Here is a 23,455-nt window from a genome sequence, read left to right on the forward strand (position 1 = left end):
GAATAACAACCCAGGAAGAAGCATCCTGACAAATGATATATGATATGATATGGCATTTATAACGCACCTATACACAAGTGTATCAAAGTGTGATGAGGCAAGGTAGGGGGAACAGAGGGAAGATATAGACAACGATCTTACTAGGCCAGGTGAAATTGAGGTCGCACAAGTGCAGGGGAGAGGGGAAAGGGAAAGTGTGGGTAGGGAGAGGGGGCACTGCAAGGCATAGGATCAACAGTAAAAAATAACAGAATAAATAAAAACAGTATGTAATAGTGCGGCCAGGTAGTGGCAAGTGCAGGGGTAATTGCGGACATCAAATGTCAAGAGCTGGTGGGGACTGTAGGGATAAAGAAACAGACCCCAAGTGCAGGGGTTGCCCGGGAGAAAGTTCAGGTGTGCAGCTGGCGGGGGAGGGGACCTGGGCCCAAGATCACAGGATAGCCAGGTTACCAGTGCAGTTTCAGTCTGGAGTTCAGCAGGGGAGAGGAGGAGAGAAAGCAGAAGCAAAGAGGAAAGTCTTGAGGTGCTTCCGGAACAGGAGATGGTTCTCCTCAAGTTTCAGGGAGGCTGTTCCAGAGGGAGGCCCCAGCCGAAGAAAGAGATCTACCACCAACTCGATGCTTGGAGAAGCGACTGACCCTGAGGGAGTTGTAGGCAGATGCGCAAAGAGCTTGAGAAGGAAGATATTTAGGAAGAGAGAGTTGGAGATATTGAGGTCCCAGGCCCCAGAAGGCCTTGTGGAAAATGCAGAGGGTTTTAAACGTAATCCTTGCAGCCACTGGGAGCCGGTGCAGAGATTTCAGTCCTGGAGAGATACGATCCCTGGGCTTGGGGCCAGGTACAAGTCTCGCAGTCCTGTTCTGGATGACTTGCAGAGGGCGGAGAGTAGAAGCAGGCAGATTTAGAAATAGGCTATTGCAGTAGTCCAGCCTAGAGAGAACCAGAGCTCTTGGGACAGTGAGATTCTGGGGGAAGGAGAAGAAAGAAAGAATACCTCTGAGGAGGAGAAGGAGAGGAAAGGAAGAATACCTCTGAGGAGGTGCAGCTGGTAGGTTGACTTCTTAGAGACGTCAGAGATGTGTGGAGGGAAGAAGAGAATGGAGTCGAAGTTGACCCCGAGGTTTTTAGCCTCACGGGTGGGAGAAGGAAGAAGGCCAAGAGTATCTGGCCAGAGGGCAAAAGTCAAGGAGGGAGCAGGTGTGCCGATGAGGAGAATCCCAGTCTTACTGGCATTAAGGCAGAGATCATTGGCGGCACACCACTCCTGGATAGCGGACAGACAGTCCAAGATGAGAGAAGGAGAAGAGGTGACGGAAGGGAGCCTGAAAATGAGCTGAGTGTCGTCCGCATAGCACTGAAAATTGGGGCAGAGAGTGGCAATGCGGTGGGCAAGAAGTGCCAGGTATTGGTTGAACAGCCAGAGAGAGAGGTTAGACCCCTGGGGAACACCACAAGTAGAGATAGAGGAGAGGATCCAATCGTAGAGGAAAGAGGTCAGCCAAGCCAGGACCTAATCGGTGATACTCAGGTTATCACGGAGAAGGTTGAGCAGGATGGCATGGTTGATTGTGTCAAAGGCAGAAGAGAGATCAAGTAAGATGAGGACATAGGGGGTATTGGAGTCAAGGTTGCAGAGCAGGCCTTCACAGATGTTCAGGAGAGCAGCTTTTCATGCTTCTGGCAGCTCTGAAGCCAGACTGGAGACAACCAACCAATTCAGTGTGAAGATTAAGCTGGTACACAAGAGGTACTGCAGATGGGACAAACATTTGTAGAATTGTAGAAGGAGAATTGACTAATCTATTTTCTGAACCGTGGCGAGTAATCCTGGAAGGAAGACATCCAGGATTACCATTGGTGCTATTTCCTTTGCTAAAATTGCAAAGGGAACTTTTCAACTGAAAGCGGAAGAACTGTTACCAGTGGATTTTTGTTTGAACTTTTTTATTTCATTTGAAAATTGTAAAAAACTGGTTCAAGACTTTATTGTATTGTTTGAACATTTGGGGAAATTGACTGCGAACAATCCTGGGAAGGGTCATAGCCAGGACAAGTGAAGGTCATCCAAATTGCTGGTTGTTTATTATTTGCTCAGTTATGTTGTTGGGCATTTACTTTATATGTTTTGTTGTTTGGTGTGAGGGCCAGTTTGTTTCTGTTAGGAGTGAGTCCCTTAATTTTTAGACACGGTAGGGAACTCCCAGATAGAGTAGGTTTAGCAGGGATTTATTTACATTATTTTCTGTTAATAAAATGTTTAACCCTGAGAATCATACAAGCAATTGTCCACCTCGCATTACTGACCCGTCACAGCCTTTTGACTACACAGCGCCTGCAAACCTTTTCAAGTCGTGCACAGGGATCTGGTCACCTCAGAAGGCGCTGCAACCCAGGATGCTCCTGGGACACCCCTGACCTCACGGAGAGTCTGGGATCATGTCGGGGTCACCAATTTTGTAAAGCGGGACGTGACCCAAACCCGAATGATAAAAATAATCCAAAAGACCAAAGAACCACTGCACTGCTATACAATGGAAAACGAGGTTTATTACATGCAAAAAGTTCTCAGATTGTCCCGTAGAACTGAACTGACATGGAGTTTGTCACGGCTCAAGAGGTTACAGGTTATATAGCAGAAAACTGCATATTAGCATACATAGGTTACAATGTTATCCCACCACCCTCATTGGCTACCGCCTATAGAACATGCTAATGGGCCCCAATATTGCCTGGAACGATTGGCCATACCTTATCTAAACCCATTGCCCTACCCATGTGGCCCACTACATCCTCACTATTGAATCAAGGTACATGATTGCCCGACAGGTACAATTACACACTAATTAATTTTAACCGTCACGTGATGTGCACCCCTCCGACCCAGGCACTTTCATAGTAAACAGGAGAGGCCAACTCTGGTTTGATAAGACAGTAGGCCTTCTCATTATACGAAACGCTGCAGCGCACACAAGCTGCACCCTCGACCTTGTACTAAATTTGCTGGCATCACCTCTGTCTTCCTATCCCAAATCACAGAACGTTTCTGACACAGCTCCCTCCTAATCTTCCTTGAAGCCCCTGGTGCCCAACAATGACATGACCAGGGCACACTCTTGAGTCTGAATTTCAGGGATTTATTTGCGTTGGTTATGTATCTAGTTGTAGTTCAAATGGAGTGACCGCTCCTTGAATGAGGGCAGTAGTGCTCTAAATCTTCGCCTGGCCTATGGGCATCACAAAACCTCATGCCTTCTTCTCATGAATTTGTCCTTTACATGGTGCATCCCTACCTGCCGCCCCCACAGCTAACATTCTGTTCCCACCGGGTTCAGTCTCTGCAACTGCATACAATTAGCGTTTATCTGTGCACCACGGGTGGCTCTGACCTCGACTTTTCTCTTGGGAGGACAGCAAAGGGATTTATCTTGGAACTAAGCTAAACGGAGCCAGAGCTCCACCTCTGGGCCTTCATTCTGTTCATTGTATACAAGGCCTTAAAATCCTATATGGCACCACTTCTGCCATGTTAACACTCTGGCCCCGCTCTTACCACAGTACCTGTCTAACTCCATCTTCCACCTGCTTCAGCTCCCTCCTTGTTCCTCACTGGAAAACATAACTGTGTGTACTAGTTCTAAGCACAGGGCCTATGACAGTGCCCTATCTATAACTGCTGCAACTGCAACATTAATCTATTTGTTGCTCCTTCTGTGTTTCTATATGTCGGTATCTAATATGTGTCATAACTAACTGCAAGTGATACGTGCACCCTCTGCCATACAAAACTCAATCTGCTCACAATGTTGTACGTGATAATAGGTTTTTCTCAGCCTGAACCTTTTTGACTGGCTGGGATGCTGTACGTGCATCCCAATATTTTATTGCAAATTTAAGTGTTTCGAATCATATCAATATATTTTCTGTTTTCTTTAGAAGAAGTAATGAGAATCATTACAACTGAAGACCTTTGCCAGTGTGAAGCTCTCGTCGCATTTCAACAGAAGGTAAATGTGTACATCGAGGCGCTAACTTCGAAACATATCCTTTGCCTGGTTTAATCCTTGCTTTGCATCTCCCTCCAATGGAAGGCATTACAGTATCCCCGACATTCAGATTCACAATTTTTCTGTCTTGCTGGATCAGTTTGAGAGATATAATGCATAGAAAATCATGAACTGTTGAGGGGGACCAGGATTTGTTCCACAAAATGGTAACTCAAGGTGGAACGCTGTTCGTTATAAATCACCACATACATAGATGTTTGTATGTACCTTGATAATGGTACATTTCCATTCATACCATGGAAATTGTATGAGTAATGCATAGCCTCTTGGTTTGAATTACAGCGGAGTGTTGCACCACTGTATAGTGCCTGCGAGTGGATAGGAACCTGTGGATGGGAAACAGCATCCATGCTTCACCTGTACCCGTAAAACAGTCATCAACGCCGAATCCAACCAGCATAAGATAGAACACGAGATGGATTACACTGCTCCACGGAGGAGAGTCCACCGTTCTTTCTTAAGGTTCTAGGGAGGAATGGGCGTCAGCATCTTGGTGAATAAATCTGTAAATAAAACAAGAGTATCTCTTGTAACTAATAAAGGCAGGTTATAAAGCCGCCAGTCATGTGTAAGTCATTGTTATAACAATAAACAATACCCAATCCCTGGAAGGGTCATTTGAATGCCCCTGCATAACATAACAGTTCAAACCTTCTTATGGAATATGTGCATTTCATCAGAAGTAAAATGCCACAGTAGAGCACATTTTGCTCCTTTGCATAAAATACGAGAGGGGACCGCTTACGTTTGCACTTTCATGCAAACAGGTCCCCACTGGGCAGTTTTCATCGTTTGCACTGCAGAGTGCAAATGAGAAGTGAAAAGAGGTGGCGGAAGCCTCTTTACACTTCTCTTTTGCACTCCTCAGTGCTCATGTATGCATGGCAGGCAGCATTTACAATGGTTTCCTATGGAATCCGCCTGCTTTTGCACCAGCATAACCATTTCATGCTGGCTTAAAACCATTTGTTTTTAAAGGCTGACAGCAAATGGGGCAGAAAGGTAACTCATGTTTCATCACCGTCCTGCACCTTAAAAAACAATGAAAAACCCCCAGACCGTAATGGACGCGTTGAGACAGGTGTAACGGTATTGCACCTTTCTTTAGGCCCTCCATTTATGATCTAGGGGACTCCAAAAGGAGCCTCAGTATGCCTCAACTTATCACTTTTGATGAAGATCTGTACTCTTCTCTCATTTCGTCTACCCCTCAGTGCGGCTTTCTTTCTACTTAGCAGTTTCAACCTTCATCTCAATACTGCTCGCTCTACCTCTCTTCTTCCTCTTCCTGATTCTTACCGTTTTACTCAGATCTTTTCTCCTCCTTCAAATGTCCCTGGCTCATCTCTTGATCTCTTGTTCTCCTCTTTTCTCTGCAACACTGCTGCCTGTACTCTTCCAGTCTATTCCTCTAATCACTTCCTCTTTTCTTTCCCTCTCTAGCTCTCTCCCCCTTCAATCCCTTCTCCTTCAACTTGTTTTTTTCCCATTGCAATCTATGTTCTTTCGACACCTCCTCTTTTATCATTTCCCTTCTGCCCCTTTTCTCTTCATTCAAGGACTTTGCTCTCCTATCTTCAAGTCAATTTGCCTCTATTCTTCACTCTAGTCTTCTGTCCACTTTTGATTAACTTTTTTTCTCCTGTCCTTTCTCCCCCCTCTCGTAAACCTCTGCATACCCAGTTATCTCACTCTATTCTTTCCCTCCAGACTTCTCTTGGTCGAGCAGAATAACACTGGAAAAAAAAATCTGCAGCTGACCTCGCTATCCTCTCTTCTTTTCACTCTTCTTATTACTTTTCCTTACTCTCGATTAAACAGAGCTATTTCTCCGAGCTTACTGTTTCTCTTTCACCTCCTCCGCACCGTCTATTTCAACTCTTCAATAATATTCTCTCCCCATTCCAGATTCCTATCTTCCTTCTCCTCTTCTGACTTTGCTAACAGCTTCACATCTAAAGTCGGCACCCTACATTCCCCCTTTACTCGGTCTAGAACACATGCTAATTCATCTCCCTAATTCCTTTCTCTCACCTATCTACTTTCTCATTCCTCCCTGACTCGGACACTCCATCTTTCTTAACACAGGCTCATTTAACATCGTCTCTTGATCCTGTCCCATCCTACTTCATTCCATGTATCTATTCTCAACTCCCTTACTATCTTATTTCTCTTTTATTCTTTCTTCACCTTTTCCTTCCCCCCTCTTTTCATTTTTCTTCCCATTCTAAAAACCCTCCATTGACCCTGAACTGCCTGGGAATATTTGCCCATCTCTCCTCTTACTTTCCTGTCTAAATTGCTGGACCGTGTTGTGTATACACAAGTTTCTTCCTTTGTTAACTTGCACTCAATCCTCATTCCTCTTCAGTCATGGTTCAGTTCCCCTCACTCCACAGAAACTGCCCTTCTCCATGTCTTAAACTCACTCTTCTGGCCTTGCAATGCTAAACTTTCTTTGATTCTTATTCTCCTAGATCTTTTGATACTGTCAACCAACCTACCATTGCCTCTAGATATGCTTGTCACATGCTTCCCAGGACAGTTCCGCAATGGGTTCATTCTTAGCTCTCAGAGAGAACCTATTATGTTTCCTGGACGAGACACATCTACTCTCCACAGTCTCTTCTATTGGCCATCCACTAAGGCTCTGTTCTATGTTCCGCTCCTCTTTACACCATCCCCCTTTCGACTCTTCCAGTTTTGCTTTTGTTTCCTCTGTCTTTTCTTGCTTTCTCTTTCTCCCGCCACACAATCTTGGTGTCATATTTGACTCTTCTCTCTCTTTTTCATTTATATCTAGCACTGCATGTACTTGTCTCTCACCTCTATGTCTGTCTATATCTGTCATGCTCACCCTTTTATTGTCTTTTCATGCTACCAAACTTCTAATTTTCTCTTTTATATTTTCCTGTCTTGACTATGGCTCTCTACCTCTGATTGGACTCCCTGCTTCTGACATAACCCCACTCTGCTCAGTGTTAAACTCTGCTGCTTTCTTTTCTCTCTCTCCTCTTCCATTACTTCTCTACTTTTTGTTTACCATCTTCCTTTGGACTCGGCCTCAATTCACTTCTTCTGTATTGTTTATAAATGTACCCATAGTCTCTCACTGCCATACGTGTTCTCTTTGATCTCTCTGTATATTCATTCATATCGCTCCCAATCACTTTATCTCCTTTCTATCCCTAAGCCTCCTTGTGCACCATCTAATTTTCGCTCCTGTCTTCTTGCTCTAAAACACTGGAACTCCCTTCCTTTATTCATTCGATCTTTGCCTTTCTTACACTTTTAAGCTCTCATCTCAGGTTCCATCGTCTCTCCACTCTCGCTGGTAGTTAAACTCCTATATACTTCACTTCATTTTTTAGCATTTGCATGTATTGTCCTGTTTATTTTATATTGTACAGCACTTTAACAAAAGCACTATATGAATCCCAATAAAACACACATTTGTACATGATTAACCATAACACCCCATTTCCCAATTAACCCTACCAGCATTTCACTGTAATTGTGTCCAAACAATACATTTCAGTTTAACCTTCGCATTTACATATGCACCAACAACACCGAACGCCCAGACATACAGACCTGGCTATCAACCATGAACCCTGAGGGTTTCACACCCCAGCTCTTCTCCTGTGTAAGTGTTTTGGGTTCCACATCGATAAACACCTCTCCTTCAAGACCAAGACACACACAGCTAAGAAAACTCAAAACAGCTTGGTATCAGTTCTCCCTCCTGCTGAAGGTCAAGCTCTTCCTCCCTCCAGACAGCTTTAGATCCACCATTCAAGCACTGGTCCTATCCTACCTGGATGGGGGCAATGCCCTCCTCAAACGCCTCCTGTCATCCTCACTGATGCCCATAAGAACTGTCCTACATGTAGCTGCACGCCTCATAAATAGTCTGCGCAGATACAACCACATCACCCTGGCCCTCATCGACCTTCACTGGCTTCCACTGCACGCACAAATCACCTTCAATTCTTGCTGCAACATCTATAATGCAGTCGCCCTCAAGTCACCCAGCTACCTCGCGGAGAAACTCAGCATCTCCGGGAGACAGCACACTGCCAGAAACCAGGACATGTGCAGACCTGAAATCCGTTGCTGCAAAAAGGAAAGGACCAGAAAATAAGCATTCTCTGTCTATGCCCTAAGACTATGGAACCTCCTCCTCGTTAGCATCAGACTGAACCCCACACGCCTACAATTCAGAAAAGAACTCCAGACCCACCTCTTCAAGGAGTCTCCACCTCAGCACCTAGGCCATTACTTCTCCCACCAGCCCCTGTGCACCCCTGCCTCGCTAGACGCCATCCGCCCATCCTGACCCAACACCCCTGTACATCTGTACCCCTCCTGTATGCCCCTCTGTATCCTACCCCGCTCTGTATATCTGTTCTGTTCTTACCTCTGTAAAGCGCTCCATTGTTTCTCGAAGCTAGGTCCACGCTCAATAAATACCTTAATAATAATAATAATAATAATAATAATAATAATACATTAGCTATAGATGAAGTAGTTCATCCAAATGTGCTTATGTTAGGGCTATCTACTGTGCTATTTTTACTTTTTTAATGTACACCTCATACAGCAAACAATATTCTCAAGTTCCTACTGACTACTAGAGAACCAGACCCTAGATAAGAAACACACAGAACTGCCGCAGACCGTTGCAGTCTGCTGTGGCTATAGCTCAACATAAAATACTAATGATGCCCCAAAATAAAAAGAAAATTCGGGCTTATTTTGTATGCTAATGGCTGGAGATGGGATTCTCATTCCCCCTTCTCTGATTTGGGAGGGCCTGTGATGAATTTCCAATTGGTTTTCTTTTTTTGTAACAAATTCTGAAGCAGGCATGCTGATCCTAGTCTGTTTCTGTCTTAACTGCACCAAAAGGCTATGGCATTCCTTTTGCTCTTCTCTTAGCTGTGCAAGGCTGGTGTGGAGGTGGAATTTCATTTTCTTTTTTCTCTTTCATTACATTTGCTGCCTGGGAATCGCACTGTGAGGCGGAACCACCTCTCAGTCGCATTGAGGTTCTTATCGTTAGTTTGGGCTGTTAGGTGTCGCCTGTGACACCTATAAGCCAAAACTATTGCATTAGAGAACAGAAAGGGAGAAATGGCATATGAGGAGAGACACACAGCTTGTAGATGTTGTTTTGCTTTTGTGCCCGCCCTCGTGTCTTGCCCCCTTCTGCCCAACACACCTCCTCATGGGAACTCTTTCAGCATGCTTTAATTAAGCCTTACCATCAAACTCTGCACTCGAAGTACCTGCCAGTGTTCATTTAAAGTAGTCTTCTGAGAGTAATGGCTTAATTGGAGTTGTAAACCCGCTACTGGTGTAATAAACAGGTCTGTCTTAAATGTCTGCCTACAGCCACTCGATTTATAAGCACTCTGTTGTCCTTCAGTGAAGTCCTGTTAAAAACAAGCATTGACAACGCCAACAGTTTTGGCTTCTGTATAAGTATTAGGCATTTGCCAGGCACTGCTATTAGATGCACCGGCTACCATCAATCGCCAGTTAATACCACTACAGCTGTGCCTGGCAAGTGCCTTTCCCATGCACTGTTGGCATTGCCAATGCTTGTTTTTCATTAGCGTCGGAACTCACTTCATTTTGGTGTAACATCATGTTTTTTTCTTTCTTTTACGCCCCCTGCCGCCAAGTGCAGGTGAGTGTTCTCTTTTTATTCTTTTATGCATGGCAATGCACTGAAAGTCGGGGCACTGCCATCCCTCAATGTATGCTGGGTGCACAGATGAACGCAGCTTCCTCTCAGAGGTGCTGACATGGTGCCTGCAGGTCCCAGGCGTCAGAACCATATTCTCCCCGTCCCCCCCCCCCCTGCAACACGTGGGTGTAGAAATTGAGCTCAATGTGGCAAGAGATCCAGAGGGGGGGCAGACAGTGTGTGTTCCCCAACAGTGGCATGTATATCCCACAGTATCAGAAAAGATCTGAGTCAAAGGCTACCTCTCCCTGGTAGTGCTAGGGGGTGGTTGGCGTAGTTCTAAAGCCTAGTGTAACATGATTAGATTACACCAGTGCCGAACTATCATCGGGACTTGGCGTCATAGAAGACATAGAAATAAGTAGAGAGTTGGTCGGTCAGGTTCTAATCAGGGCAACATTATTGGCTGCTTATCATGATCAGTATTGGGGTGATTGGGTTCAATCCAAGTCATTAACGACCTGCCTTTTGGTTTCCTCGCTTATGTTCTTAACAAGTAGAGCACAGATGTGTTTATCACACGGTTAATTGCCTGGAGTGATCCTGATTTAAAGCATCTTTGTACTTTGTATTTGGGAACGAGTAGTGCATGGTCCGATTGTCAGTCGGACCATCCACTACTGGTTCCCAAGTACAAAGATGACTCTCTCCTCCAGACTCGCTCCTCCTGGGCTCTCCAGAATTTCCTGACTGTGCAGGGGCTTCCAGTGGTTTCAGCACATCAAATTAGGCCGCCACTTTCTCATGAATGGGCTCTTCTTCACAGAGACAAGGAGAATTGCCTTCTTGCCCGCATCGTTGGCACAACTGCTATTGTGGAAGGGGAATTGGGCACAGCTCCATTGCCGTGTTCCATGGTTGTAGGGTAATTCTTTTCACAGAACACAAGCTGGGCCCTGGAGCATCTTCGCACATTTTTTCAGTTTTTCCACTTGTCTCAAGCACATCAGAGGTAATTCAGTGAGTGGCGCTCTCTCTTCTGCTGCAGAAAGGAAATCTGAGCAGTCTTGGCTTGAGATGACGCTTGTTTACTTTGACAGTCCGTTTGGTAGGATGAGCTTAGTTTTAGCTTAGTCTTAGATTATGTAAGCAATAAAAAAGACAATTTTACATGATGTAGTGTGCGAAAACATTAACATTATATGCAAAAATTCTTTAACACACAAATAACAATGTCCAACAATATTTATTAGTATAACTATATGCAAATGTATTATATATTTTACAGATGCTGATGAAGTACAGGCTTCAAAAAGTCACAGAAACACTGCGGCACACAAAGAAGCAACTATAAATATTAAAGTCAAGTGTTCACCATCTTGAATGTTTAAAATGTTTACAAGTAGCCCTTAAAATGAATAATTTAAAGTTAAAAATAAAATTCCAAACAATGTCGCTACACCTAAAATTACATTACAATATTATGCTTTAACAAACTCCCAAATAAACATTAACCCTGTTTCAAATTAAGCCACAGTTTTCAAAAGTATTGAAGACACTAATGGTGTCAATATACGCAAAACATTAGCTATATGCCTGAAACCAGATGGCATCAAAAATGTTGCACAAGTCTTTTACAACATTTGTAAAGTCTACATAAAAAAGGCGAAATTCCAAAAATATAATCTTGGTAATTCTGCCATGTTATCTCATATGAAAAATAAACATTTATCTATTTACATGAAAATGACAAACAAAATGTATATGTGCCCCCACAATAAAAACACCAACAAATTACCTTAAAACCATGTAAAAGATATACTCCGAAAACGAAACTTGAGAAATCTAATAAACAGGACTCAAGTGATGTTATCGCCACACCCAAAAAGCCAAAATGTACCAGATTGGTGAATGTTAATAGCCCTCATTACCATCAACTGACATTGAATATGCTGGTTGTTTCTTGGACTACATTGGGTGTAGTACTTTAATAGTTGAAATATGCAGCAGAAAAAAACTGTTTTTTTAAAATGTATTTTATTTATGGTCTGTGTGAGGAACCTGAGGTCGTCCTCACTTCTTTTCCCACAGCATCCTCCTGTTTGGTGGCCAGGGAAAGTCCATCGCTTTGTGATCCTGATCCTGGGATTGGATATGTGAGGGAGGGTCACCTGGGTGGAGGAAACTTTGGGAGTGGGGAGAGAACGTCCGTATTTGTATTATTTTATTTTTTATTGTATTGTTCATTTATAACGTGCTTAGTACCAGCGAGTGGTGTCCAAGCGCGGAATCGAGCTTTGAACCTGTTACGCCGCATTGTCTTGCTTCCAAATCAAATGCGTTGCCCCTGAGCTATCCTTCCTCCCCAGAGACATGTTATCCCCCTTTTCCTTTTCACAAAGAACCCTGTATCCCGCAAGCCTTTGTAGGCTGACAGCCCTTTCCCTTTTCTTCCCTTCAAACTATCTCCCAGAAACACCACATCTACACTAGGACGAGGAAGAGACCAACTAGAAAGACGCATCCTCATTTGTTTGAGACAAATACATATCAGCCTCATTTTATTAACCCAGACACATGTCAGCTTCGTTTTGTTAATGCAGACATTTATCAGCCTCAGCTGTGTACTGGGACGAGGAGAAGAACAACACGAGTAAGGCAGAGCTACAGTTCTAATGGTGAGCGTTCTAGTCTTTTCTGGACTCAGTATATGGCGGGCACTTTAAAAACTGGCCTCTGTTTGGAAATGGAGGCAGCTGTGGAGGCAGAGTCAGCTGCGGAGACTGAGGCGGCAGCCAGGGAAGCAGCTCCAGAACAGTGGCGTGGCAAGTGGAGCGCTCTAGACCCAGTGACAGATGCAGAGTTTATGCAGCAGGAAGCGAAGCTAAAGAAATCTGGAAGCCGGCAACAGACTGCGTGAAGGAGACCGGCGTGACCGAGCCAAGCGGTCACAGTAGTCCTGGGCTGCAGGTGGAGCATCACAGGGGAGCAACGCCACGAAGAGCTGCTGGCAGAAGAGTGAAGTCCCATTTGAGTAGTAAAGAATTTGGAGCAGCAGAGACCTTGCAGCGCCGTAAGCTCTGACCGGTGAGTGAATGGGAATGCATTCCACATTGTTGTTTTGGATACCAAACAAGGTGAAAGTCTTTTGAAGTACTTTTAAATTCTGAAACAAGTCCTTTTGAATACCGAACAGAGAAAAGGCAAGATTTGTGCACTTGTGAGTGGAGTGAAACAAAGGTGGTGCATTTAGCAGATACTATGAAATGGATTGTCTGAGAAACTAGTATTGGCAAAGGAAAGAGAATACCAAGAAGGGTATGAGATGAGAAACCAAGTATTAGCCAAAGCTAAAAAGGGTTCAAGGAACTGCAGATTAAGAGGAAACCTGTATGGGCAAGAGCCAGAAGGTTACAAAAAGTTTAATGAAAGCCTGATGGCCAAGTACGCCACAGTATAACATCAAGAGAATGTGCTGTATAATCTGAAACACAAGTATTGGCAAAGTCAAGAGAATATCAAGAAGGGTATGAGGTAAGAAACCAAGTTTTGGCCCAAAGCTAAAAGGGTTCCAGGAACTGCAGGTGAAGAGGAACCTGTGTTGGCAAGAGCCAGAGGAATACAGAAAAGTGTAACAAAGTGCATGGTGGCCAACCAATCCATGGTACAGTGTCAGAAGAGTGTGACACTGGGGAATCAACTAAACATCACTGTCAAATAGAAGCAGTGGCCAATTGTTGATGGAAGCCGCCAAGAAAGGGTATTGGTAGAGTGACCTATAATGGGTGGACCGGGTGATCTGACAACTGCACCTAGACCAAGTGAATACTGTATGGAAAAGCCAATGAAAGTATCCACAAAGAAGCTTGTCTTTTTCAACAACCTCATATGCGATTTTGAAGTCAAGAAACAGAATTGCCTATGTGAATTGGTGAAAGGTACTGATATCAAAAGAGCTGGGAAATGTCCCCAGCAACTCTGTTGTTTTTGAAAGCTGAAAGATTTTAACTCTTGGGGAAGGGTACCCCAATATCTTGTGAAATGTTTTGAACTTGGGGAAGGGGAAGCTGATTAGATGCCAAGAGCTGGAAGAAGCTCTGAACTTTCTTTTGAACACTATTAATTTTGATGCTGACATCCCTACACATTGTATACAGTTAGCTGTGAGGGCAAGTATAGGTTTTGGACGATTCCTAGTCATATCATCGAAAATAAAGCATCAAAATGCCACACCATCGAAAACAAGCATTGTTTACCAAAGCATCGACGGCCTACCTTTTACATGTAAAAGTGCCTTTCCATCTAAACCAGTCCATCGAAAACATAAATGGACTGGTTTCAATGGAAATGCACTTTTACATGTAAAAGATAGCATTTCAATGCCTTTTTTTGTAACATTAAAACGTTACATGGAGCTGTCCAGTGCTGACATTTCGGCACTGGGCAGCAACTTGTAACGTTTTAATGGTGTTTTGTATATGGGGGGGGGGCTTACCCCCAACCCCAATGCCCAGCCCCCAACCCTAAATCCAACCCTAGCCCCAACCCAAACCCTAGCCCCAAGCCTATCCCTAATCTAACCCCTAATGTAACCCTAGCCCCACTCCTAATGCTCACCCCTAACCCTAGTTTTGAATATATCATTGAATTATAGTCAATGGAAAGGAATTTTGATGGAAATGCTTTCAATGCTTATAATTCGATGGTATAGCATTCGATGGAATGGTTTTAGATGGATTGACTAGATACCGTTTTGGACACAGACAGACATTTGATTTGGACTTCCTGTCACAGACTATCCTTAGTTTTCTTTAGGTAGGGAAATCCCACCTTAGCATAGGCAGGTTAGGCCTTACTCCATCCTGCCTTTTAAGTTAATACATCTTTTAAAAACACATTTTGAATCTGTTGTCTGTGTCTACTTCATGATGCCTTCACATATTACATTTAATAAGGGTGTGCTGTTAACATCACTTGTCTATATTTAGAATTGTTTTGTTTTATACAAGGTATTGATTAATATAAAAGATTATTTCTTGAATTATACAATTGTGGGGAGACACAGACTTAGCAACATGTGTTCTTGAAATGTGAAATTGCTTGGCATGACATGAGGCCAGTTAATAGCACTGCTTTTATGTAAAAACCAATAAAGATATTTACAAGAAAAATAATACACAAGATTATGTACTGAATATAAAATATGCAAATTGACAAGGGGGGGTCATGGGAGTCTCTCTGCCAGACATAAGTCCTGAATATAAAATAAACACATTTTGGAAACACATGTTTTAATTATAATTTGCCAGTACATGTTTACCCAATACACTTTAAGGAGATATTAATTAAAAAAAAGTTTTAAAAATTATTTTAGCTTCTATTGTCACTTTGTCATATTTTATAACAGCATTTAAAAGAAAACCAAAATGTTACTTATACATGTAATAAACAGTACATATACAGTTCTTAAATGCAGTGTTTTAGAAGCATTTACAACTATGCTTCTCCAGCATGGGGTCTGGCATGGATTCACATGCTCATGAATATTCCCCGTCGTCAGGCTGGGAATCCTCGGTAAAGAAAAAATCAGTTTCGTTTCTGATCTGTCTTTCGTAGTAATATCCAATCACTGGTCTCTGCGTCCTACTGACCACAGCCAATGACTGCCCTCTACCTAAGCACCGCCTCTGGCAGCCATCTTCGGATTTTTACCGCACGTTCATGTGTTGGGATCCTCGTGCTATTGCTCTCGAGCGTTAGTGCTATTTTTTCACGTTTTTTCTCAAAAACTTCGTTTTTTCGGTCAAAAGAGCCTCAAGCTCCACCGACTCTCCATCCGATCAACGGGGACCCGTGTCGGATTCGTCTGCGCCCCTCAAGGGTGAAGATTTCGTCGAGCTACGCTTCTTGGAGGACTCCAGAAGTTTCTCAGGCCCGGACATGGCCCAGGAGAAGGGATGCTCGACGCCCGGAAAGCTGTTCAGGGTCTGCCCTGGATGCCAGCTGCAGAACGTCTTTAAGGAGGACGAACACTCCTTTTGTCTCTACTGCCTACATGAGGACAAGACGCACGTGGAGAAGGACTGTGCATTTTGCGGCAACATGTCGGAGCGGACCATGAAGGACTGCCATCAACGTCTCGCCAACTGGCTGGAAGGGAAGAGCCCGTCAGGCGAGAAGAAGAAGAAGAAATCCGAGCGGTCTTCTAAGACCTTTGAGGACGCCCCGGCGACGGGGGTCCAACACAAGGCAAAGCACCGCGAGTCCGCTGGCACCGGGAGCGCCGAACGGTCGGGCTCTACGGGCGCCAGGCAGGGCGCACCCTCCCCGGCACCATCAACCACGAGCCAACGCTCTGGGTCGGGTAAGAGGAAGGCCGAGCACCCGGCGAAGCTCCTGGAGAGGCCCCGGTCGAGCTCGAAGGCCCCATCGGAGGGGGAGCGAGGCAGTGTCCCCCCCCTCAAGGATAAGGCGGTGAGCGCACCTAAGGTGGTGAAGGCCTTAATCCATCCGGCCAAGCCCTCTATCGAAACTGTCGCGGCTGCCCTGGCTCAGCCTGTGGGGGCTACACCAGTGGTGGCGACCTCGGGGCTCAGAGTCTCCCTGCCACCTCGGAGGGAGTCCTCTTTTGTGCCCATCGATAGGGCCCCCGTGAAATCCCCCGTGGGGAAGAAAAAGGGGGGGCAGGGCGTCGTCGTTGATTCGGCCTCAACCTCGGAGGAGGAGCTGGTCGAAGTCTTAAGCCACGGCCTCGGCGTGGAAGAAGACCGGCCCGTCGGGATGGATCCCGACGCAGGCGACGACGACATCATCGAGGGTACCGACGGGGCCCCTGATCGCCCGTCGGATTCCCCTCTGCCAGCGCCGCGAGACAGCTCGGCGGCCATTTTGTTGGCTATACAGTCCTTATGCTCAGAGATAAGGACGAGACTACCGTTGCCGACGGAACCTCTCCCGTCGGGGGACCCAGAACCGGGACCTTCTGGTGTTCCCCCTACCAAGAAAAGAAGGATCCACCCTCCGCCTCCTTTTCAGCCGTCGCGCCCCTTCCAGCCCTCCTCCCCGTCCACCCGAGGGGATGATACGGGGACTGACACGGCAGCGACGGGTACGGACGACGAGGTATACGACGAGGATGTACCGTCGTCGCCTCCCACCAGGGTTTCTCCGCCCGACGAGATTGGATCGTTCCACTCCATGATCACCAGGGCATCCGAGCTTTTCCAACTCTGCCCTGAGGAGAAGAAGAAGGAAGGTTTCCTTTATCAGCGGCGCGAGGCCAAGAGGAAGACGGTCCTCTCAGTGCCTCTATTGGACGACATTTGGGATGAGGGCCTCACCCTCCTCAAGAACCCTTCCACGACGCCAGCTAGAAGGGACCGGTACGAGAAGAAGTACCGGGTCCCGGACACGGCCCCCCTGTGCCTCCGGGCGCAGCCTACCCCGGACTCCGTCGTCTCCGCGGCGGCCAGGAAAAAAGCGGGGGGGGGGGTGCGGCCTCCACATCGACTTCCCCACCGGACGGCGAGGGAAAGAAATTGGACGCTATGGGACGCAGAGTCATCTCGTCTGCGGCGACGACGATTAAAGCGGCCAACGCCTTGGCTATCGTGGCCCGCTACGACAGGGAGCTCTGGTACAAACTGGCTCCCCTACTGGACTTCTTGCCGGACGACAAGAGGGCAGAGGCCCTGGAGATCCTGCAGGAAGGTGAGGTGGCTTCGGACCACACCATTACCGTTGCGACGGACATCGCCGACACCGGGTTCCGCCAGTTGGGCAACAGCGTTTGCCTTAGGCGGCGTGGATGGCTCAAGGCTACGGACTTCCGTCAAGACGTTCAAACCAGAGTCCTGGACATGCCCTTCGATGGGAACAACCTGTTTGGGAAAACAGTAGACGATTCCCTTCAGGCCATTAAAGCGGACACCGAGACGGCCCGGGCCCTTGGGGTTCTGCAACAACGACGGACGCCCTTTCGGAGCAGCGGAGGCAAGGGCGCCTCCAAAAGTTCAGGCGGCGGTTTCTCCACCTACCGTCAAGCGGCCCGCTCGTCGGCTCAGGAGGCCTACAGAGGACGAGGCAAGTCTGGCGGACCCCGCCGTCGTCGCCAAGGAGGTCAAGGCGGCAAAGCCTCGTCGAAGCAGGATTGAACCGACCGTGGGGTCGGGCCCCCACCGAAGCACCCCGGTGGGAGGCCGGCTGGCGAGATTCGTCAGCGTGTGGGAGTCCATCTCCACCGACCGTTGGGTGCTGGACGCCTTGGCCCGGGGCCACGCGCTCGAATTTCAAAGAAGGTGTCCGCGCGTCCCCCCCGTGGCCAGGAAAGAACTTCACGTCCCTCAACTTCTCCTGGAGGTAAAGGCGATGCTGAGGAAGGGCGCCATCGAACTCGTCCCAAAGAGACTTCGGGGCTCCGGAGTTTACTCGAGATACTTCCTCGTGAAGAAGAAGACAGGGGGATGGCGCCCCATCCTGGACCTGCGACGTCTAAACAAGTTCATCAAGGCGCAAAAGTTCTGGATGGTCACCCTCCAGCACGTCCTGGGTCAGCTGGAGGAAGGAGACTTCCTGTCGTCGTTGGATTTGGAGGATGCCTACTTCCATATTCCCATCCTAAAGGGGCACCGAAAATTCCTCAGGTTTGTGGTCCAAGGGCGTCACTACCAGTTCAAAGCCCTCCCCTTCGGACTACGGTCGGCCCCCAGGGTATTCACCAAGTGCCTCGCACCGGTGGCGGCGCAGCTGCGCCGCGAGGGGATCCACGTCTACCCCTACCTGGACGACTGGCTCATCCGAGCCAAGTCGAGGGAGCTCGCCCTGGATCACACGGCAAGGACCGTCCGACTTCTCACGGACCTGGGATTCTCCGTGAACTACGCCAAGTCTCACCTGGTACCCGCGCAAAACGCACTGTTTCTGGGAGCGAAGCTCGACACAGTGTCTCTTCTGGCCTCCCCGTCAGAGGAAAGGACCAGGTCCATCCTGGGCAAGGTACAGCGGATGTTGGTTTCCGACGCGGCCAAGGTGAGGTCCATCAAGTCCCTCCTCGGAATGATGTCTTCCTGCATCTACCTCATTCCCATGTGCAGGCTCCGGATGCGCCCGTTGCAGGAGTTCCTGGACGCGCGCTGGATTCAAACGACGGGCAGCTTCGAGGAGAGGATCACACTCGACGAGAGTTTCCGCCGAGCGGTCCGGTGGTGGGGCAACCGCACGCATCTGACGGCGGGCATGGACTTCCAGACCCCAGATCACCAGGAGACAGTGACCACCGATGCCTCCCTGGAAGGGTGGGGAGCGCACACCGAAAATCTGCACGCGAGAGGCCTTTAGCTCCCGACGGAGAAGTCCCTCCATATCAACGTCCTGGAGCTCCGTGCAGTGTTCTGGGCCCTCAGGTCCTTCCTTCCGTCCCTCAAGGGCAAGGTGGTGAGGATCTTCACCGACAACACCACCACCATGTTTTACATCAGGAAACAGGGCGGAACCAGGTCCCCAGCGCTGTCCAAGGAGGCGCAGGACCTGTGGCATTGGGCCGTCGCCCAAAGGATGTTTCTGGTGCCGTTTCATCTGGCAGGGATAAAAAACACCATCGCCGACTCACTCAGCAGGGAGCTGCGCTCGTGCCACGAGTGGGAACTACGGCAGGATCTAGTGGATCGCCTCTTCCGACGGTGGGGCACACCCCAGATCGACCTGTTCGCGACGGCGACGAACTCCAAGTGCCGGAGGTTCGCCAGCAGGTTTCCCCAGGCGAGGAGCATGGGCGATGCCTTCTCGTTCCCCTGGGAGGGCCTGTTCCTCTACGCGTTCCCTCCTTTGCCACTGCTAATCCGGCTCGTCAACCAGCTCAAGAGGTCACGGTGCAGGATGATCCTCGTCGCACCTGCGTGGCCGAGGCAGATATGGTTCCCGGACCTTCTGGACTTGTCAGCGTCCCCGCCAATCAAGCTGCCGGTGGACGCGGATCTTCTCTCCAGGGAAGGAGGCGCCATCCTCCACCACGACCCGAAATCGCTGAACTTGCAGGCCTGGCTCCTGCAGCGCTAGAGTTTGGAGGATACGACATACCGGCCGACTGCAGAGAGGTTCTTGCAAAGGCCAGGGCGTCCTCGACTCTTAAATGCTACGGACACAAATGGAAGAGGTTCTCTGTCTGGTGCCACGCACAGAAGATTAACCCTCTACGGATTACGGCTCCCCAGGTACTGCCGTACCTGCTGACGCTGGCCAAAGCTGGACTGGCACACGCGTCCATCAAGATTCATCTTGCTGCGATCTCCCGATACACCAGAACCACGGGCCGGACGTCCTTGTGGTCTCATCGTCTGGTGAAAGAGTTCATGAAGGGACTGTTCAGATCGTTCCCGCCGGTGAAGGCTCCGGCCCCGGCGTGGGAGCTCAACGTGGTGCTGACCAAGCTCATGGGACCTCCGTTCGAGCCTCTGCACTCGGCCCCGTTGAAGTTTCTGTCGTGGAAAGCAGCGTTTCTTGTGGCCATCACCTCCGCACGACGGGTGGGAGAGATCCAGGCCCTTTCATGCAAGGCCCCGTACTTGACTTTTCACGACACGAGGGTAGTGCTCAGGACGCACCCCTCCTACATGCCCAAGGTACCGTCGGACTTCCATCTCAACGAACCCTTGGTGTTGCCTGTGTTCTTCCCGTCGCCTTCGTCGCCGGCTGAGAGGACTTTGCACTCGCTGGATGTGGCTAGAGCGCTGAAGTTCTACGTGGACCGCACGAAGGGTTTTCGGAAGACGTCACAACTCTTTGTGAACTTTGGACCTGTCAATCAGGGGAAGGCTCTCTCGAAGGCTTCCATTTCCAGATGGCTCTCCGGCTGTATCATGCACTGTCATCGGTTGGCAAACCGACCGCTGCCTGGCCGTCCGAGAGCCCATTCCACCAGAGCGATCGCAGCTACCACGGCGTTCCTTTCTGGTGTGCCTCTGCTGGACATATGCAGGGCTGCTACGTGGAGGTCGACGCACACCTTCACGAAATTCTACTGCGTCGATCGGGATTCCAGGGAGGAGTCCAGGGTCGGCCAAGCAGTGCTGCGCAACCTGTTCGCCTGAGGTGAGCCTGGTGAGGAGGTAAGATGCTTAATGTTGAGTTGGATGTACTGCTTAATGTTGAGCCTTTGCCACCTCCCGTGGTTGTGCATGTGTGTACTGCTATGTATTCTTTATTCATGAGCATGTGAATCCATGCCAGACCCCATGCTGGAGAAGGAACAAGTTACTTACCTGTAACTGTTGTTCTCCAGCATGGGTCTGGCATGGATTCACATGCGAACCCTCCCGCCTACCCCTCTGCGGCTCTTCACTTGGTCATACTGCCACTTCACGTGCTTCCAAATCTGAAGATGGCTGCCAGAGGCGGTGCTTAGGTAGAGGGCAGTCATTGGCTGTGGTCAGTAGGACGCAGAGACCAGTGATTGGATATTACTACGAAAGACAGATCAGAAACGAAACTGATACTGGTTTTTTCTTTACCGAGGATTCCCAGCCTGACGACGGGGAATATTCATGAGCATGTGAATCCATGCCAGACCCATGCTGGAGAACAACAGTTACAGGTAAGTAACGTGTTCCATATTGTATAACAACATAAAATAGCATATACAATACATTCAACCTTTATATTTTAAGCAAACATATGTAAACAAATTGCTTCAGAAATCCACAGGAAAGGATAGCAGATTTCAGGTGTTTTGGGTTTAACCAATTGATCTGTGACAGTTGAAACTATGTCTCTCTTGAGCTCCCATGGGATCCCTCCACTATTCCCTAGGCATCTCAAACGCCCCAGAATCTCACGGACATTCTCTAGATCAAGGTAACCCCTACTATCTACATCTTTCTATACTTGATGGAGAAACCTAAAGGCTGTGGTCTTTTCTATCTATTTCCCTCTGGGACATTCTAAGGGCTATTTCTGCTCTGTAGGACTGCCCAATGTCACCAGGGGTTTCTCTCCCAATCTCTCCCTTCTCTCACTCACTCCTTTAGTCTCAATCTTTCCCTCTATCTCTACTCTCCTCCCTCCGTGATCTTCCTTGCATCCCTCTCTCTATACCTAATCCCCTTTCCTTTTCTCCCTCCCACTCTCTTTCTATCTGCTCCCCCCTCATTCTCCTCTCTCCTATCTTTAGCTGCACCCATCTACTCTCGCCTCTCTACTCCTCTGTATTCTGATCTTACCCACTCTTTCTGCCTGTCCCTCCCCACTACCTTTCTCCTTCTCCATGCCCTCCTCATCACTATTCCTACTACCACATTTCATTCTCTTCCCCACTCTCCTGTGTCACGCTCTACATCACTTAGTCTCACACTTAAACCCTCTCCAAATCCCCACACGTATCCATGTCTCCTTTTGTGTCCCCCTCACCATACTACACTCAGCAGGTACCACCCTCTCACACCCACACACAACCTTACCTGAACTCTCTCAGAGCACTGCCACAGTATCAGCACTCCACTCTACTATCTGGCCTGTTAGTCCACCGCTGCTTCATCTGGCCTCAGCCGCATACCTTTCAATCTGCTTCATGCTGGCTGGGCTTATGTAGCTGTGAGAAACCTCACAGTGTCTCCCTGTTTAGTCCCCGGGGATCTGTCATCCAGGTGGCCAGGACAAGGCCATTGCTATTGAATCCAGTTCCTGGGGGTGGACCAGTGAGGGAGGATCACCTGCATGGGGGTTCCTTGGGGAGTGGGACACTGATGGGTGAGACGCGGTATCCCCCTTCTTTCAACACCTTTTCCCCATCCTACCACGTAGGATATTCCAAAACACTGCCCCCGCCCCTTGTCCGACACAAACACTTTCGCACAACACGAAAGACAACAGACTTACACCAGAGCCGTTTACCTGACATGTCCCAATACAAGGGTCAGGCAAAGTCAGGCAATTGGCCAGAATCACACACACCTGACAGCCCTTTCCCTTACCCAAAAGGATAAAAGGTGGAGCACAAAAGCACAAGACGAGCAAGGCAAAGCGCACGACATGAGAGCTAACTCAGCATGGCAGTTCAAGAGAAGGCGAAAGATGGCGCATACCGAGAGGATGACAAAGAGAGAAACGACCTTTCCCTTTCCCCTCAAGACCCGTGAAACCTCCGCAGAAGGAATAGTAAGACCGTGAACAATAGCCAGCGTGTGTTGCAGCAGATGTCAACGGTACATGATACCCTCCTCTGCTGATAACCAAGCCGGGGAGAGACGCTGTATATTAACCTTGACCGGAAGGAAAAGAAAGCCAAGAGATTCATCACAGCCAGTGAGTCGAGGGAAGAGTCGATAAAAACCCAAACTGTGTTGAACTAAAAGTAGCAAGCGGCCAATTGAACTGTGAAAACATCAAGAGCCATTGAAGCTAGAGGGGGAAAACCAGCAACAGAGAAGTCTGGCACCACGTTGGTGCTCACTTAGGAAACTCTGGCGATTACCGATTGTTGAAACTACGATAACAACAAAAAAGGCCTTGGATGAAGGCAAAAAGGGGGTCAAAGTGGGCAAAATTAATCCTGCTTGGTGAAATTAGCAAAAGAACAGTCTATTACATAAATTGGCCGGAGTGAACCCGGTGGAGGGATGCTGACAAAAAGGGACGATGCCTTAAGTCCCTATGAACAATGTGTTGACAGGAGTGAACCCGACCGAGGGATGTCCATAGAGAA

General features: G+C 47.9%; 1 protein-coding gene across 1 annotated transcript in view; it reads left to right on the forward strand.

Moving 5' to 3' along the window:
- The window catches only part of MATN3 (matrilin 3), a 301,459-nt gene that overhangs the window by 190,546 nt on the left and 87,458 nt on the right, over window positions 1-23,455 (forward strand). Inside the window, exon 4 of the mRNA XM_069605007.1 lies at window positions 3,937-4,039. Within this exon, the coding sequence (XP_069461108.1) occupies window positions 3,937-4,039 (103 nt within the window). The remainder of the gene's footprint in view (window positions 1-3,936; window positions 4,040-23,455) is intronic.

Source organism: Ambystoma mexicanum, chromosome 4p, assembly GCF_040938575.1.
Source record: "Ambystoma mexicanum isolate Mex_15411 chromosome 4p, UKY_AmexF1_1, whole genome shotgun sequence".
NCBI classification, from domain to species: Eukaryota; Metazoa; Chordata; class Amphibia; order Caudata; family Ambystomatidae; genus Ambystoma; species Ambystoma mexicanum.